Source organism: Centropristis striata, chromosome 14, assembly GCF_030273125.1.
Source record: "Centropristis striata isolate RG_2023a ecotype Rhode Island chromosome 14, C.striata_1.0, whole genome shotgun sequence".
NCBI classification, from domain to species: Eukaryota; Metazoa; Chordata; class Actinopteri; order Perciformes; family Serranidae; genus Centropristis; species Centropristis striata.
In genome coordinates, this window is record NC_081530.1 from 4,140,095 (window position 1) to 4,159,623 (window position 19,529).

The 19,529-nt window shown below is 39.7% G+C and overlaps 1 protein-coding gene across 1 annotated transcript; it reads right to left on the reverse strand.

Moving 5' to 3' along the window:
- Positions 1-281: 281 nt before the first annotated feature.
- Positions 282-19,529, reverse strand: ube2ql1 (ubiquitin-conjugating enzyme E2Q family-like 1). The gene is made up of 3 exons (XM_059349671.1): positions 19,339-19,529; positions 17,755-18,677; positions 282-3,842 (listed from the first exon to the last, which is right to left on the reverse strand). Exons 2-3 carry the CDS (start codon positions 18,457-18,459, stop codon positions 3,711-3,713), a joined length of 837 nt encoding a protein of 278 aa, XP_059205654.1. The 5' UTR covers positions 18,460-18,677; positions 19,339-19,529; the 3' UTR covers positions 282-3,710.

The window sequence follows — 19,529 nt, forward strand, 5'->3', positions numbered from 1 at the left end:
CGAACTACTCCACGCACAGAGGGAACATTGTGTTTCCGTCGAGCTGGAGGGCGTCTGATAAACCCTAGAGTAGAGGACGGATGATAACAGTCTGTCCTTACTGAGGATGTTCCAAACAATGTCTTATTGACTGCAGTAAAAGAAACTAGGACAGTGCAGGGGCCATGCAGAGGACACAGCAGCCTGAAGTAGGTCATTAAAATGCAAGTGTAGCAGCACAGCACGCTCTCAGGTGTGACATGAGCTCATAATGCAGAAACAAAACCACAATCCAACAAAAGCAGAGTTTGAATAAGCTGTAACTTTTATTGCACATTCCTGTTTGGTCTTGCAACGACCTTTCACCTTTTGAACTTTTAAGACCTCGGTCTCGACCAAACACTCAAGTCAGGAGTGGGATAAAGTCGCCCGGAGTAACTGATCACAGGTCAGATGTGCACATTCCCTTTACGAGTGAGATTTGAAGCATAGGGAGGTCATACTGATCCTTGATCTGTGACTGGGGGAAAACTTCAGTCCAGATCTTTGTGTTGACTGCATTACCCATAAGCCAAATCGCTGTCTAGAGCAGGACCAATGGGGAAGGGACAGTAGTGACATCATGGAGGGGACTAGGGAGTATTCAAGGGAGCGTAGGAATTTTCTTGATCCCACTTTGATGCACTCCCAATGACGAAAATACTCCCTTTTATAATCTTGAGGCTTCGCAACCTTTTGTCCTTCTTTACTCCCTGAAATCCCCCCAAATAAACACACCTTCCCCCCATCACACAAATACATAGGCTATCATTCTTAGTAGTTTTTTTTTCTTCTCGTTTTCTTGTGACAATACCTGCAACATGCTTCAAATCTTCATTTTGGCAAACCACAAATAAATTAAAACACAAACATTCATATAACACAATGTGACATTTTTTTTAGGACGCTTGAAAAGAAAAAGAAATATACATACAATACAGAACCCAAAAAGAAAAAAAAACAAAACAAGAAAAGAGAAGCATTTGCATTTTTGTTTTTCCCCCTATTTTTTCTTGCTTTTCTTGAAAAAAGATATACAGTAGCTAGCTACCAATCACATATCACATGCAGATATAATACAACATAATCAGTTCACCCAGTTAGTGTCTGCAAACTACCAATCTAAACTATATCACAAAATTATTCTCTGGAAACCAGCAAACACTCAGCTTTTGAGATATTTTGTCTTAATAATAATTCAGTTTACAGTTTTCTCCACCGAGAGAGAGATCACTATACGATCGACCCTGAAATGACTAGCCAAATTCAAAGAGGACTAACACGCTTTTCGTACATGATCACATACCAGATGGTGTTTTTTTTATTCATTTTTTTTTTACTCTTTTGCCTTTTTTTCACAATGGGAGTGTTGCACACATATTTGCTCACACATGCGCTCACACACAGACGGACATTTGTTATCGACCCCGGACGTGACGCGAGGGCGGCTTCCAAGACGCGGCATGCTGGCCGCGCGGCTCGGCCCTTCAGCTCAGCTCAGGTTTAAACATCCTGCTCCAGGATTACGGTTCGGGCCCTGCTGAGAGCTGACTGGCACCGGGATGCTCCTCCGCCCTAATGCTCCGTGAGCCCTCTCCTCCTTCTCCTCCTCCCCCAAAACACAGTTCAGGAAGAGGGAAGTGACAAAATGTCAGCGCCGTGCGGGAGGTTTGACATCCTCCATCCTTCTGCTCTCAGCTGCTCTTCTCTAATGACGCTCTGCCGAAATGTCAGACCAATTAGCAGCTTTCTTCTGACATTTAACTGGCAGATAGCAAAACAAACACGCGAGGAGCCCACCGGATCGGACGGACAGATCGTCCGTGGCTAGTAGGCGATTGATTGAGACTGACGTCGCTGTAGCCGTTACTTATAAAGTCCTTCTAAAGGTTGGAACTCAGAAGCTGTGAATCTCTTAAGTAATCACAGCAGGTAGAGCGAATAATATCTGTCTTCGGCCATTTTGCCAGCCACCTGACATTTCCAGAAGCAGCGGTAGTGATCAAAGCTCCCACAATTCCCTCCTCTCTCCCTCTGTTCTTCTTCTCCTCCTCTCTCTGGTCTCTTTCTTTCAGAAGACATCAATCAGGCGGGCTCTGAAGCGTACGCTCATTTAAAGCACCACTCCATCCGCGGCGGCACTCGCCGAGCTCCCTGTCTGTCTTCATTTCTCGGTGTTACCTACCGCCGAGGCCGCAGGTGTTCGCACCAGTTAGTGTGTGTGGGGGGGCGGCGAGCTACCGCGTGTGTGTGCATCTAGAGAACGGCGAAACATCCGAAGCTTTTATTTCTGCTGACCTTTAGTTGGATCGAAAAGAGACAGACGAGATATTCAGACACAGCCACACACACGTGTTTACAGTACTAATAATCAGGAGCTGACATAGAAAGTGGAACAAGACGGCGACAAGTTATTCAGCAAAAAAAGAACCAAAAAAAAAAAAAACAGCACTCCCTTTAGGCCTTAGTGTCATTCACAGTAAATCATATTCTTCTCTGTTTAAAGGGTTTTCTCCCTCACACACACACACACACACACACATACTGAGGCCTGGCCTTCAGCTGTACCATCTGGTATCTAAATCATGGGAATTACAGTCTTCTTCCTCTCCTACACACACACACACACACACACTCACACACACGATAACATGAGAGTAGAGAGAGAGAGGTGATTGACTGTCATTCTATTTATCATACATAGTCTCTGCATAAAGCAACATGTGACGTTTTATTTCTCCATTAGAAATCAATTTCCATCTACGCAACAGTGAGCTCTAAATTTAGCCACAAGAGACGGAGAGAAAGAAAGAGAAAGAAAGTGAACGAGCGAGCTAAAGAAAGAGATAGAAGAGAGAGAGAGAGAGAGCACAGCTCCATGTAAATTACAATCTTGTTGCATTGAACTGTGCGCAGCGGCACAGTCGAAAGAAAGGGGAAATGAAGGAGTGAATGAGTGAGTATAAACGCCAGTGCGCTGCCCCGTCTATTAAACATTAACAGCTTCATTTATATGTAAATGACCCGACAGCTACAGAGAGAGACGGTGGGAAGTGATGCAAGTTCAGTGCTGTAGAGAGGAGGAGGGAGAGAGGGATGGGGGGGCGGCGGTGACAGGAGAAAGGGGGGATGAGTCTCCTTTATTCAGTAGTCTTTCACATGGGTGGAAAAGTCCACACTGTCCGATTTATCCTGTACGTGCATGGGTGTGCGTTAAGACAAAGAAAAAAAAACAAGAGAAATCCACCGACGCTAACGCACACTCCGATGCACGTGCACGCACTCCCAGCTGATGTCCAATGGAGTGACAAACACACACACACACATATGCACACACACACACACACACACACACACACACACACCTCCCTCTCAGGTCTTTCCAAAATGGGGGAAAGAATCTCCCTGGGCGAGAGGGAGGGGGGACGAAAGTCGCTTCTTGGTAGAGGAGTGATGATGATGGCGGTGTGTCTGCTCTCCGAGAGTTTTGGTGGAGATGAGGACAAAAAGAAAAAAATCCCAAAAATAATTACACAGACACACAAAACCATTAAGAAAAAACTCTTTGAGTGAAACAGCAGAAGGTGAAGATGGGAGATTGTTGAGTTAGCGTGGTGTGTCGTTTTGCGTGTCGGGGCTAGCTGGGTTTCGTCCGGCTAGCGCGGGGGGGCGGGGGGCCGGCGGCCGAGCACTCAGCCGTCGGACACGGGCGGGGACACCCAGCCGTACTTCTCGTGGGTCTTCACCAGGGACTTGAAGGTGGCCTCGGCTTCCTTACGGCTGAAAGCCTTCTTGGACTTCCCTGCTTTCCTACATATACGCCCCTGTGAGGAGAGACAGATACAGAGAGAAAGGAAGGTGGGGGAGGGGGGGCTGAGGTTAGGATTGTGTGGAATGATTCAAAAAATACAGAAACCATCATTCTGTTCGATAATAGGACCTTTCACTGTACACATTCATACTTTTCTTCCTTTCATGAATGTGTTGTGAACAATATTTGTTTATCTCACCTAAGTTCGATAGGGGATGTACACTACCGGTCAAAAGTTTTAGAACACCCCAATTTTTCCATTTTTTATTGAAATTCAAGCAGTTCAAGTCAAATGAACAGCTTGAAAGGGTACGAAGGTAAGTGGTGAACTGCCAGAGGTAAATAAAAAAAAGGTAAGCTTAACCAAAACTGAAAGATAATGTACATTTCAGAATTATACAAGTAAGCCTTTTTCAGGGAGCAAGAAATGGGTTAACAACTTAACTCTATGGAGTCTTGGGCTATTTTGTCCATTTTTGAATTCTTTTTCTTGTCTTTGTAAGTCATTTTGTGTCTTTTTTTGGTCATTTTGTGTCTTTTGGTGTCTTTTTTTGTCATTTTGTGTCTTTTTTTTGGTCATTTTGTGTCTTTTTTTAGTCCTTTAGTTCAACATGAAATGTGATATTGAATCTTTTTTTTATTTTCAAAACACTATCATGCTCAATAAAGAATTTTAAATATTGCAAATGTGCATTAATTTCAGAATAGACTGAGACATTAAACTGCATCATTTTCAATTAAATTCTGGAAAAGTTGGTGTGTTCTAAAACTTTTGACCAGTAGTGTAGGTGATTTTGGACCAGATCAACTAGGGCTGTGCGATATATCAATATAAAAGGTATATCGCTATATTTTTAAATGTGATATGGAATTGGACCATATCGCATATATCGATATAGTTCAGTTTTTTTCTTTCTTTATATATAAATGCGGATATTTAGTTCTTTTGTCATGTTTGTTATTCTTTTCTCGTATAAATATATTTACTTCGGAAAAAGATTGGTTATTTTACTTCATAGGCTATTTTTTAAAGGTATTTTTTTATTTAAATGTGCACTTTATGGAGCTTTGATTTGGAAAAAAAGGTACTGTTGTTATACAGTATTTAAGTTCACTTAAATAAAAAGTTTTAATAAAACTACTTGTCATGTCATATTTGGCTTTGACTTTGACTGCACATTTGCTCTCACTTTGTGATAAAAATATTGTGATCTATATCGTATATCGATATTCAGCCTAAATATATCGGGATATAACTTTTGGTCCGTATCGCCCAGCCCTAAGATCAACTTTTTCATAGTTCTACCGTACTTCTTTATTCTGAGAACCCTGTTTATATTGTTGCCGCATCGAAAGACGAGGAACAATCGTAATCTCAGAATGCCATTTTGAGGGAGTTTGGCTCCTATTTCAGAGTAGCAACACTGCTAGTACAAGATGAAACATGAGTTTGTCGACATTGGACATTATTAGAAACCTGCTAGCCGTGTAAACAAGAGACATCACAAAACACAAACTACAGCTCTACTGAAACAAAGTGGAATAAAATACAGACACATGGACTGACGGTTAAATCCAGGTTTTACTAAGCTAATATGCAACTGGAGGATTAGGACTTCAGAGTACCTATCAACTGGGAACATGTGAATAAGAAGTTCCCAGAACTGTTTGGTCTGAAGACATGTCTTTTATAACATCCCTTGGGAAATTTTGGGGAAAGATGTGAAGTTTCCTTTCTTATGCATGAGTTTTTTCAAGCAACTTTTGACATTTTTGAATGTATTAAACAAAAAAAATATGATGCGTTTATTACAGTAATAAACACTGAGCTTTAAGTGTACTGGTAGGCAGACTTTCTAGCTGTTCCCCCATTTCCATCTTTTATGCTAAGCTAAACTAAGCTAACCACCTGTTCGTTGTAGCATTATACTTCACAAAAGCTAGTTCAAAGTTGTGTTCAGGAGTGTCAGTTCCAGAACAAGAGTGAATTTGGGGTTTACTTTAACTTTTGTAGCACCAGGGAGGAGGGGAAAGTTTGAATGTTGTGTTTACAAACACTTACAGACAATTCCTGCATAGTATGCCTTTAAATTAAACAAGTTAATGTTCAACTTAATGCGTTATTCCAATCCGCTGGCTGATTTTTTTCAGAACCTGTGCTATGAGGAAGTTTATTGTCCCATTGAACAGTGTTTCCCTCCAATCAAAGACAGTTTGCAGGAAATTCTAAATTAAAAAGACAGTTTGCAGAATAAGAATAAGAAAATAATTAAATTATAGCCATTTGGATTAAATGTTTAGGAATAATTGGTCAACACTGAAGCGCCCCCTCCAGGGTTAGGGTTAGGGGTAAGGTTTGGTTCAGATTTACTTTGGAGGAAACACATATCAACACGGAAACTTGCCACAACACCAGCATGCCGGGTGCCGTAAATACTTGTGTACCGTGAAACACAACAAGTTTTTTGTTCATTTGTTTGTATTTGATACATTTTTCTCATCAAAAACATGAGCATGTTGAATGAAATGTGTATTTCCCAAAAGTCTGGAAGTAGAGAAAATTTACAGAAAATATAACTGGTAAATAAATATAATATGAGAAAATAATTAAAATGTCATATTCAAACGTTTTGTTATTTGTTGTTAGAAATGTGATGCGGTGGAGGAAGTTGGATCTCAGTATTTCTTTATTCCTGGCTACAGTCCTGCATAAAAATACAATGTCTGCCAGAGATGCTATTTTTACACAATATATGCATGCGTTTGTCTGGCTGTCTGTCAGAGGGACAGAATAAATTCTCACAAAATTAGATAGACAAACAACTCCTGAGCCAAAGAACAATTGATTAGCTGTTGGTAAAGATCTAAATCAAGGATCTCTGCCATGAGGTGATTCATGTATTTTTGTTTTGCCATAACTTAGAAATTAATGGAGACAGAGGCCTGCTTCCAAGTCCTGTGGTTGTGTTTGTCGGGCTGCAATAAGCTAAAGGTGCGATGTGTAGATTTATTAGGTGGCTGAAGCTTCAATTATTGTCTGTGTTGATCAATCTGCCAATCATTTTCTTGCGAAATCCAGTAATTGCTTGACCGACTATCTACAGGTCATTAAAAGTCTTATTTGGTCTGATTAACAGTCCAAATATATTCAGATCCAGATTTTAAAGTGGCAATGAGTGGGAGGAAAGAAATTCTTGATTTTTTTTTTTTTGCATGTTGACAGTGATTGCGTTTTCTGGGTCAAAATAAGAATATCATTCTGTGAAATTAAAAAAACAGCATATGTCAAAATATTATTCGTCTGATGTGGATGTGTTAGTCAGATCAAAAGAAAGATGGCAGTCTTCAATAGTTAGCGGTGTTGTCAAGCTTATTGTGGAAAAACTGTTTGAAGTTTCCAGACAATATATAAAAAAAAAACAGACACACATGAACATAGATGCAGTCTTTGGTGAATGCACTGCTGCAGGGGAGACGTTGACAGGACAAGTGGTCTTAATGCAGGTTGGCCAACATTAGATCAATGTTTAAAGGCAGGAGAAAGGGCTTTTAAGACGTCAGGTTCAATCAGAAGTAGAAATTATACCCTCCACTACACTGGGCAATGGGCAGATAAGTGAAGCCCAGAAACCAAAAACTGCACTAAATGACGAGAAGGTTGTAAATATGACAGAAAATAACAACATGGTCTCACAGAAATCCGTGAAATAGCCACAGATTTCGCTTAACTCAAAATCCGTGGAATAGCCACGGAATCACTCAAATTTCCGTGAAACTGACACGGATTTCGCTACAATGCAAGTTAATGACAGTCATATCCCGTGGCTATTCCAACATACAAAGTGATTATGTACATTCACTGAGTGAATATTTAGAAAATAAAACATATATTTCTCGCTAGAAATGTGATCAAAATCCATTTTTATGCAGAAACTAAGTCAAAATATTGATTTTTCACAAAAAATTAGAGAACTGTCCGCCATGTTTTTTGTTCTGACCGCTGGGACCTTGAAAGTCACGTGACTTGGAACAAACCAATAGCCACGGGATATGACTGTCATTAACTTGCATTGTAGCGAAATCCGTGTCAGTTTCACAGAAATTTGAGCGATTCCGTGGCTATTCCACGGATTTTGAGTTAAGCGAAATCCGTGGCTATTTCACGGATTTCTGTGAGACCATGTTGGAAAATAAATATGAGCATGTAACTCTCTTGTGCTCAGTGTGAAAAGCATCTCACTCAGAGCACCGTGACATCTCACAGAAGATATTTTCACCCAGGCACCACATTGATAAAGCCCTCCCTCTTTCACACACTGGAGCTAATAATAAGCGTGGGATGACAGGGGGCAAAAAAAAAAAAAGAAAAGGGAGAAAAGAGTTGTGGGATAAAGCTGCTTATTCTGTAGCTGGCAGCAGTGCTAAGTCTTCCCTAACGAAGAGCGCGTGGGAGGATGAATAGAAACAGAAAACAACTGTCTTTAAGTCAATACACAGCCATGACGAAGGTGTTGAAGTGCATCATTTCATTTACAAAAATCGCCTCCAAATCTCAGAAGAGTCATAAATGGAAGGTCGTGACAAACTGCGTGCTAAATCTCTCGTCGTACTGCAGCTTTACTGAAGTTTCTGTTGTTGTTGACTCACTGGACTCTGGCCTGCTGCTGTGTAATGTTGGTACCTTACTTGTATTTGTTAATACATGCTCTGTAACACTGCACCACTTCCCTGTACCCAGAACATTTCTTGGCAGGGAGAAGATGGCACTGAGGCCATTCCACCCCACTGAAACCAATACTAATGAAATTCTTTAGCTCCTCTGCATGCTGCAGTGCAGTGTAGATAAATATCCTCTTATTGTTAGACATCCATGGTCTGCACCTTAATCCTGCAGCTATAGGATGAACACCAGCCAGGTTTTCTTTCTAAATGTACTGCAGATTTTAACCAAATTTCAAGAAAATCCGCTAAAGAAAATCCCAATGAATGCTTGTTTTTATCCAATACATTATGCAATTATTAGGAGTTGGTGGCAACAATTTTTGGCAATAAAAAAAAAAAAACCTTAGCAGAAGAATAGGGTGAAACAAGATGTGATGAGTGCCAGTTGAGCCTCAAACAGTAAAAAAAAAAAAAAAAAAAAACCTGCAATAGAAATATGACTTTTCTTTTTTTTATGATTAATATTTTTATTGGAAATATGACATTTCTGTCTGTGTTAACCCATTGATGCCTGAAACGATTTTAAAATAAGCCCCTAAAACCTGAAGTTTTTCTGGAAATTCAACAGAAGTTTCAACGCTTCTACTAAATAATAGATTTTTCAGCCTCTGTAGCAGATAGAAATGAAATTCAAAAAGTATTTGAGAGCTTATACAAATACTACAAAACGACGTATCCGCTTTCCAGGCTTCAATGGGTTAATGTGCATTGGAGCAGAAGCTTCAGTGGATATACGTCATAATTTTTTTTTTTTCTATTTGTTTCCATTGCACTTTGTTGCATTTTACTTACATTTATTATACTTATTACTTAAAATACACCAACTTTTTCACCTCAGCCAAGCATAAAACTTGTTTTTAATGATATTTCAAGATCTGATGGGTGAAAATGCACTTACTGGGTACCCCTCACCCAAACCCTGGGTTAATAAAGTCCTTAAAGATCAACGGGTTAGACATTGGTGTGTAATGACTCAATGTCTCACACACAAGGCAGCAATCATCAACTTTTCAGTCTGTGTCATTTTCCACTTGGTGCCTAAAGGAACAGGGTTTTTTTTGGACGTACACCACTTTCACATCTGTCTGTATCATGTCAATATAAAGCTACAACCAGATAACTGTAAATAAAACTATAAACAGGTGGAAACAGCTAGCCTGACTCTGTCCAAAGGTATCAAAATCATCCTACAGGCACCCCTACAGCTCAAGCTAACACAGTCCATAAAATAAAACCATTTTCAACCAAACTATTTGCATGTCTGGATACGGCTTGTAAAAGAAAACACAAGTACACTGTAAAAAAAAAAAACCCTGTTGTTTTTACGGTAAAAAACCGGCAGCTGTGGTTGCCAGAACTTTACCGTAATAAATACGGTGAAACTTTTTTTGATATTACGGTAAAAATATATTGGCACTGTTTATTTCACGTTTAAGATTGCCATTTTATTCAAATTTGTACTCTATCATCAAAAGAAACGCTATTTTGTCATATAATTGACAAGAAAATACTTCATAAAGGAAAACGCATAAATGAAAGATTTTACCTTTAAATATTACAGTATATTTTTGTTAGAGATATGGTGTTTAGTTCATTCAACAGTGAGAAAAAAGTATTTTTTTTACAAAAGATAAATGCAAAAATTACAGTGGTGGCTTGTATATATACATTTTACAGTGTATTTAACAGTGGAGTAATGTATTGTTAAAAAAACAAAATTGTAAAAAATACTTTTTTGGCTTATATATACATTTACAGTGTTTCATTGTTACTGAAACTGAATTAACTAATTTATCATTTTACGTCTTTTACTGTCATGGTTTAGCAGTTTTTCACCGTAAAATCTACAGACATTTTTTACAGTGTAGGAAAACATGTATCCGTCTTTAAGCTTCTTTTATACCTTTTAAACTTTGACACAAGTAAAGCAAGTGAATCCATATTATTACCCATTATTTCTATTTAATTCCAGAAAAACAATCTTTGATGATTTCTTTTTTTAAGGTTTTGGGTGAAAGAACAACCCTGGTAACTTATTAAAATAACATTAGCATACTTTCAGTTCCCAGTTTAGCCAAACAGAAATGTGGGACTTTTTATTCTTCCCTTGTGTTCTTTTCTGTTTCTCTCTGGTTAACAGTAGCTATTGTACCTGTCACGGTACTTTCATATACGTATTGGAATTTGGAAATCTTTTTTTGTGGTATTTATTTGGTCTGACCTTTATCACTGGAATACAAGGTACTTGTACCACCTGTGATATTTCACCAGAGGAAGTTTTTGTAAGGGAACACTTCCATGTGAGTTTGTAAATGTGGGCCTTATCTTGGTAATGCTGTGCATGGGGATTTGCATTTAGTTCTTGTGTCCACTGTGTGTTGTTGAGTTGTATTAAAGTAAAAGGCTCAGTATAGTGGTTTGTTTTGGAGGTTGTGTCCATGTAAAACACTGTCTCGGATCAAAGAGATGGCATCAAACATGACAATGGAAAAAATAACATACATTATTAGACGGAAACAACATGTTTTTGATAACATCTGGAGACCTTTTATGAGTTTTATAAGACATGATGCTAATGTTGGTAACTTGCTTCAGCAGGAGGCTCTGAGGGAGCAGAATGCTTATTTGGTGATGATGCTTTGAGAGAGACCCTTGAAATTTGTCAGTGTTATAACTATTTTCAGTATTTGTCTATATAACTAAATTTAAATGTGTATATATATATATATATATATATATATATATATATATATATATATATGTTTTGTTGTTGTTTTTTCTTTATTGTTATGTATGTATGTTTTTTATTTTTTATTTACTTTTATTTATTGTTTTTATTTATTTATTTATTTGTATTTAATTTTTGCTTTATTTACATCTTTTTTTAAAATTTTTTTTATAGGTTTACTGTGTTTTTCTTATACTAATTTGGCGAGGGGAAGAGGGGATGGGAGGGAGAATAGGGAGAAAAAGTTTGCTTTGTTGCATGTAATAATGTCTTGTTTGAATAGCTGTAATCTGCAAACAAAAATCTAATAAACACATGTTTAAAAAAAAAAAAAACACTGTCTCACTCAAGCAAAAACAGCTTACAGTATTTTTTACTACTTCTGTCTCCACACCAGGAAAAAAGAGCCCAAATACAAGATTTGGATGAAGACTAGAGAGATTAAACAAGATAAGAGTTTATCTTTATTATCTGTAACATTAGCCTAGGGATAGTATTAGTGCTACATGTTTTTTATTCCTTTCACAGGAATGGGGGTTTTAGGAATACAACGCTTCTTCACACAGTGAGAGAAATGAAACAGTGCATCGTTAATTCTCTGATGGACGATCAGTGAGTCCTATTGCGTACTTGCTCGGCTATTTTGGGTCAAAAGTGATGCGAGGGATAAAGGGAGATGAGGTGATAACATTGAATGATCTGGAGATTAGGGATACAGTTTCCATTCCTGTAGCAACACTGGCCTCATTTCACTTTGGGGCTTAGCGATACTCGCACTCTCTCTCTCAATGTGCCTCTCTCTAACAGACACACGATTTGAAGAGCTTGTTCGTATCGTGTCGACTTGTATTTTAATCAATATTGAAATCAACCGCCGCGACAAGTCGTTTAACCCTATAAAGCCAAGTGTATCATATTTGATACATAAGTTTTTGAGACCTCTACATCATCAGTGTGATATTTTTTTTCCTGAAAAACCTGATGAATACATGAATTGATGATTAAAAAAACTGAGCAACAAATTTCACAAAAATACCAGATGTAACAAAAATGATTTGCTGGTTCCACTGGTGGATCTGTGATTGCTGCGTGAAAACTTCATATCAGCAGATGTATGATGTTGTTCTATATGGAAAAAAATATTTTGTTTGTTTGAGGAAAATGTTAAAAGGAAAGTCAAAGTTTTATTTGGTTAAAAATATTAGGTTTTATGTGATTATGTGAGTTCAAGAAAAGCAAATTGTGAGCAACAAATTGCACAAAAAGACCTGATGTATCAAATATGATCCAAATTAAATTCATATATGAAAATTGATATTGAATTTAAAAAAATGTTAGCCGGTTCAACAAGCACTCCAATTTAGAAAATTTTGAATTTTCTGGCAATTATTTCACGGTTCAGGCTTTATAGGGTTAATTTGGCGCATGAAACACTTCGAATGGCGTCAGACAATTGAAACGAGGCAGAATACGGTTCGTATAAAGACTTGGAGATTGGAGAAGTTGATTTGCACTGCAAACAAGGTAACTTTCCCATCGTTGGCAGGGCTTTTCACTTGTTTCAAGAGACTGAATGTGTGACGCAACGAGTGACTCATTCAGATAGATATATGCACCGTTCCTTGGGGACTCGCTTTGATCCGCACAGCCTTTTAAAATGGAAAACAAACCAAGCGAGTGTCACCTAAGCAGCGCCGTCTGAAACCTGCTCAGCCTCTGTGTGCAGCCAGAGGCCTGTAATACAGCTTACCCAGGCTGACAAACACAGATAATGCACCAGTTGGCTGCTGTCACAGAGCATTGGTTGAAAAGCCGGGATATGTTGTTCTCTTTTTTCAACCTCATAACCATGCATATCTTCACATGCCGCCATATGGTTGCTGTCACCGCCTGGAAATGGCGGTAGCTGCCTTGGATATCGTTATGGCAATTGGCCATTGTTAGAGGTGTGATTACTATGGTGATAGATGAATGTACCCTCATCTAGGTGTAATTAAACCAACCGTCATGGACATGTTTTACCCACAATAGCTCACATTGCAACATGGTCTCACAGGAATCCGTGAAATAGCCACGGAATCGCTCAAATTTCCGTGAAACTGACACGGATTTCGCTACAATGCAAGTTAATGACAGTCATATTTTTCTGGCGAGATCATCACCACAAAGTGATTATGTACATTCACTGAGTGAATATTTAGAAAATAAAACATATATTTCTCGCTAGAAATGTGATCAAAATCCATTTTTATGCAGAAACTAAGTCAAAATATAAATTTTTTCACTAAAAATGAGAGAACTGTCCGCCATGTTTTTTATCCTTGAAAGTCACATGACTTGGAACAAACCAATAGGAACAAATATCCATGGAATAGCCACGGGATATGACTGTCATTAACTTGCATTGTAGCGAAATCCGTGTCAGTTTCACGGAAATTTGAGCGATTCCGTGGCTATTCCACGGATTTTGAGTGAAGCGAAATCCGTGGCTATTTCACGGATTTCTGTGAGACCAGGTTCTCACATTGACATAGACAACTCGATGAACTTTGCATTATTATGCTTACACTAAAAACAGTGGTTGTTTGTGTGTGGCCAGAGTAAGATAGGATGAGTGTGTGTGAATGAGAGAGTGAAAATATGCTTGTAAATGTGTGAACGGATGCACAAGCCTCCACAGAAGTCTGACTTCAGCATGAAAGGGTGAAATTGAGCATTAATTAGCGCCATTGTGTTCCCGGTCGTCTAAAAGAATGGCTCGGTGTGGTGCATCCAAAGATGGACGGAAAGAGAAAGTAAAAATATCCGCTTGTGAGAGAAAGAATGGGCAAACAAAAGTGTGTGTGCATGTGTGTGTGTGTGTGTGTGTTTTGGTTCAGCGGAGTGAGCGCCCCGGGCCTATACAGTGCCATGTCAGTGTTTATCTATTTCAGCTAAGCGCTCGCTCGTTGAGAGGTACACACTCGTGTAAAGTGGCTGCTGGGTAATCGTGTGAATGGAGATCAGTCAATGGGCAGAGGAGGGAAGGCCCCAGTGCATGTTGGGAAGCAGCTCTAAAGGGCCCAGCGGTGGGGGTGGGGGCGGGGATTGCGTAACGGAGACATGTGCTTAACGGGGTCGGGATAAACAAACAGAGATCAATGTCATCATCATCCTCATCAGATCATTACTGGGAGCCCTGTGGGACTGATGGCGGGGTCATTAAAGGGTAATACCACTGTTTTTTTTTAAGTCAGTGCCATTGGTCGAGCTTCCCGTCTGCACACAGTCATCACAGCACTTTGCTGTCATTCATCCTTGTAGAAATAAACCTCAAAAGAACAATGAAATCCATCACAGAAAACAGGAAAGTTTAAAGGGGAACTCCAGTGATTTCCCAAGCAACCCTGATGATGTCATCAGGGGTAATATTCATCACTGGGTTTGGAAACTACACATTTTTAACGGAAAGCTTGTATTTGAAACTGGTTTTATTTATTGATTTTTTTTTGGGCTAAACCTACTCTAGGAACTAAGGTTAGGCACTATGACTATTTATTTTTGGTCAACTATTGGCCGAACACAAACACATCAGTGCTGACCAAGGTTATAATAGTTTTGGATTTTTCATTAGTTTTAGTTTTAATTTCGTTGTCAATTTTTGTTTTCAAATTCAGTTTGCTAGTTTTTATTAGTTTTATTTTTTGGAAAATGCTTAGTTTTAGTTTAGTTTTTATTAGACATTTTCACTATAATTTCAGTTAGTTTTAGTTAATTTTGTAACCACACAATACAGTTTCAGTTAGTTATTGTTTTTTAAAAAACTCCCATTTTTATTTTTATTTCAGTTAACGAAAATGTTTTTTCCATTCTAGTTTTCATTATTTCGTTAGTTTTCGTTAACTATAATAACCTTGGTGCTGACATATATGTTATCCAATATAAACTTTTTTTACAGATCATATAATGTAGAAAACGATCCTTGGTGTAATTTACAAAATGGTGTTTGCTACTTATTTTATTTTCTTGTTCTTGTTCCTTTCTATAATTGGTTATTTGGTTAATTGATATAGCGTATAATAATGTAAACTCTTCATAAAACTACTAGTTTGTTCCATTACTTGTTCCAGCTCGAAAACTTTATCGGAATACGGCTTTAATTTGGTTTGATCAGATTTAATCTTTCACAACCAGGACAGCAACTAACAATTATTTTCATTACGCATAAACCTCCCATTTACAGTCAATCAGTTGATCTTGTGGATCCTATTTTTTTTTTCTAAATTCTGAAACAAAAGCAAATGATCACAATGATCTAAAATCATGTAAAAGCTGCAAATTATTACATTTCAGCAGATGGAAGAAATGTTTGAAAAGAAAACTAATCAGCCCTGTCTGCAGTGCAAATTGAGAAGAAGAGTTTATAGCCAAGAGTGTAATTCTAAAAGAGTACTTTCTAAACGCTGCTGTACGGACAACAATACAACAATACAGATCAATTACCAAATTGGCTCGCTCTAAAAAGACACCAGGAGGGAACATAATGCTGAGTTTGCCCACACAAACAACTGTTTCTACCACCTGCAGCACAATGAGGCTTAAATCACTGTCAAACAAGAGAGATGTCACTACCAGTGATTGTCTTAAAATTGACTATTTATAGATCCAAAGACTGGTGAACTACTTTTAGTATCATCCATGTGATTGTGTGTGTTTCCCTTCCATCTGCAGGTGAAGACATGAAGCTCTGTTGACTTTCACCTCATCACTTTGTCACTGTGTGTATCCTCTCACACTAAAAATAGGCAGGGAGCTTCTAAACAAGCCTCATCGCTATTGTCACGGCAAACCGGCGCCCAAGGGCGAATAAATACATTGTGTGTATTAAGGTTTATATATAGTTGTCGTGAGGCTTTAGAGACGAGCACACCCCCCCCTCGCGGAAAATTAGGACATGCTTGTGTAGGCTCATAAGAGGCAAACGAAGAGATAAAGAGCTGCACACACACACATAACACACACAGGAATAATTAATCAATATTGTTTCCATTAGCCAACTGGAGAGGGAAGACACTGCACCATAATTAGGGAGCACTGCGGAGCTGCTAGCTCATCTCCTCCAGCAGCAAATCAAGATGAACACACACATTTTCCTATCTCTCTCTCTCTGCTGTGGGTACATTTTTTGCATGACCTCTCCTAGCTACAGATGCTTAATGACAACAGAGGACTCAGGAAATAACGTTCAGTTATATCATCAAAGACAAAAAAAGAGTGTTGGGGGTTGGGCAGGAGAATCCAGTGACAGTTTACGTAAGGTCTCCTGCCACAGCGCTGTCACACTGCTGACGTCAGAGAGAGAGTCGGTGAGGAGAAAGAACCTCGTTCTACAGATGAGAATGATGGAATATGACACAAAAGTGAGCATTTGAAAACACACGAGAGAGCTGTGATCCTGATATGGGTGGAATATAGAAAATCTATTTAGAGTTTAAACGATTATAGCCTGGAGATGGAAGCCATTTCTATCGGAATTGCAGAGCTGCTGCTGCTGCTGCTGCTGCAGTGCACTGAGGATGTGAAAAACAGATTTGACAGGATTACATAATCCAGTCAGTCTAAGTCAGCGAGGACGGCTGGTAGGTAGGCTACCTGCTGTCTCTAGTTATCCATCTGTCTTTCCATCCATCGTTACAAATAATTCCCCCCTTTAGAATCATCTGATAGGAGTACAGATATTGTACAGGCTGTATGGGGCTGTTCCAATGCATGGCAGCAGGTCTTTGTTGTCAAAGGATGCTGATTTATAGAGGCAATAAAAGGAGAGCAAACCGGGGACTGCAGCGAAGAGCTGGCAGCGAGGAGATACTGAGATTTGCACTGCATGAAATGGCTGCCGTAAAGTCACATAAAGATTAATAATAATATTCACAATCATGGGTTTGCTCATAGCAGAGAGGAAGGGGAGACTATACAGGCCTGCCATATGAAAGCTGTAGCTCACACTGAGCATGCTATAAACACGCTCAACATATATACAGTCATAATAATGTCTTGCTGTGACATTTTTCTTACAAAAGTAGTCTTCCACTGGCATATTTCCTATTGGGATACACACATATTATCCTATAAGCATGTTGTCTTGAGAAACTTCTTCACTTGTGTCCAAAAAAAGACACGTAATTTAAAAGATATTGGGAATAAATGAAATGAGCATAAACATATTTTCATATTTTTCCACATGCCTTAAACAAAATCTTGCTTCAAACACCTATGTTAGACTAAAAGCCTGACCATGGTGGACAAATGTTGCACATGCGTAAAAGCATTTTACGCGTAAATTACGCATGACGCACGGCTGTCTAATGGAATTGCTCATATCCAGCTCGTGACATGGCTCAAAATAAATGTACCAGAGATGATTAACATGCCTTATGGTTGATGATACTCCATGCAAGGACCCTCACCCACCCACTCGCCCCCATCCTTCCCTCACCTGTCCTTTTACGAGGCTGGCCGCAAACTGCCTCATGACCGCCTCCACCGTGTAGGCGCTGGACCATCCGCGGGGGGTCAACAGCTCCATGCATATGGCCCCGCCGTCCAGCACGTAGCCGTTCTCCAACCTCGGCGTCAGGACCCGCATAAAGGGCGGCGAGAAGGGGAAATTATCGGGAAAGGTGACGTTGAGCAGTATGAACTCGGTGCTGGTCTCCTTCATGTCCTGCCACAGCGCCGAGTCCTTGTCCACCTGGTGCAGCTTCACGTTCCAGTCATACAGGTTGTCCTCCACCAGCTCCACCGTGATGAAGTTGTCCCCTAACCTCCTGATCTCCTGTAGCTCCTTCATCAGCCTCCGCGTCCGGACCTGGGTGCAGTGTTGCCGGTGAGGCGCCAGCGGTGGTATCGAGGAGGCACTGGTCGCTTTACTCCCGCCTCCTCCCGTCTGCTGCTTCTCCTTCGCATCCTTGCCCTGCTTATCCTTGCCGGACGGCTTGTCCTTGCCTTGCTGGTCCAGCTTCCTCGCTTTAATCTCCGGGGTGCTCAGGATGTTGGTTTCGTTGGCGGTTTGACAGTGTTTGTTGGCGTTGTTTTTCTGGTTCCCTTTGGTCCCCTTTAGCGAGCCCTGATGGTGCTTTGGGTCCTCGGTGTCTCGGTCGTGCAGGCGGATCAGACCGATCTTCCGCAGTAAGGTGGCCATAATGTGTTATAGAACTATATTCTCCGCCGATCCCCCCGCACAGGGGCAAGAATCACGCTTTAAAGCCGGTCCCCGCTCAAAGAGAAGACCGTTCTTGATGCTGATTATTAACCTTGTTTTACCGCAATCCCTCCTCCGTTCACTGCAGCCTCAGGATGAACACAACCGGGGGAGCCTGTGCAGGTTTCTCCTCAGTGCATCATCTCGACACGGCTCCACTGAAGGAAAAACAGCAAAAACAACAAATAAATGCGAGTTTAGATGAATATTCTTCTATACGCAGCAGTTTTGTCTAAACAGATCAATAGAATTCGATCATTTTTCTCCCCACAAGTGGACCGACATCATCCCTGTGACTGCAGTTGTTCAATGATAGGACGATGCATTACGCAGAGGTGCTGTTATATTACATTTTAACAGAAGGGTGCATACCATATTATCATAGCGAGAGAGAAAAACCCACAGGAATACACTATAGAATGAATCATGGAGGCTTATAGAAGGAGAATGATGGGAAGAAAAACACCATGATGATTCACAAGGCTGTTATAACAAATGATCTCACTAATGATTACAAGAGACACACAGCACTCCTATAGGAAATGTATAGGGATAATACAGAATCAGGCTATGGGAGATTAAAACACATAAATATAAATATAACTAAGGTCACTATCAAGTGGCTATAAGGATATATGCATATAATTATAAGATGTATAATTATAAATTATTTAAATACCATAAAGATCATTATACCTCCACAACAAGCTATCCAGTGTAAGTCCTTATTATAAGAATATCATGCATTTTCCTTTATGTGCTCTCCCGCCCACACAGACCCAATATTAGAGCAGCAATCCGACAGCAGACCGTGCTTACCGTAGACGGCTGAAATTCGAACTATGTCCGTTTAATATCCCGTAATGTAGACCGGACACCGATCCCTGTGTGTGACAGGAGAAGAAATGGCTCCACCATCCAGTGGACCTGCCGTCGGTGAGAGCTGCAGTCAGGAGGAGAAGAAGAAGAAGAAGGAGGAGAAGAAGAAGGAGAGCCTTTGATGTGTGTGC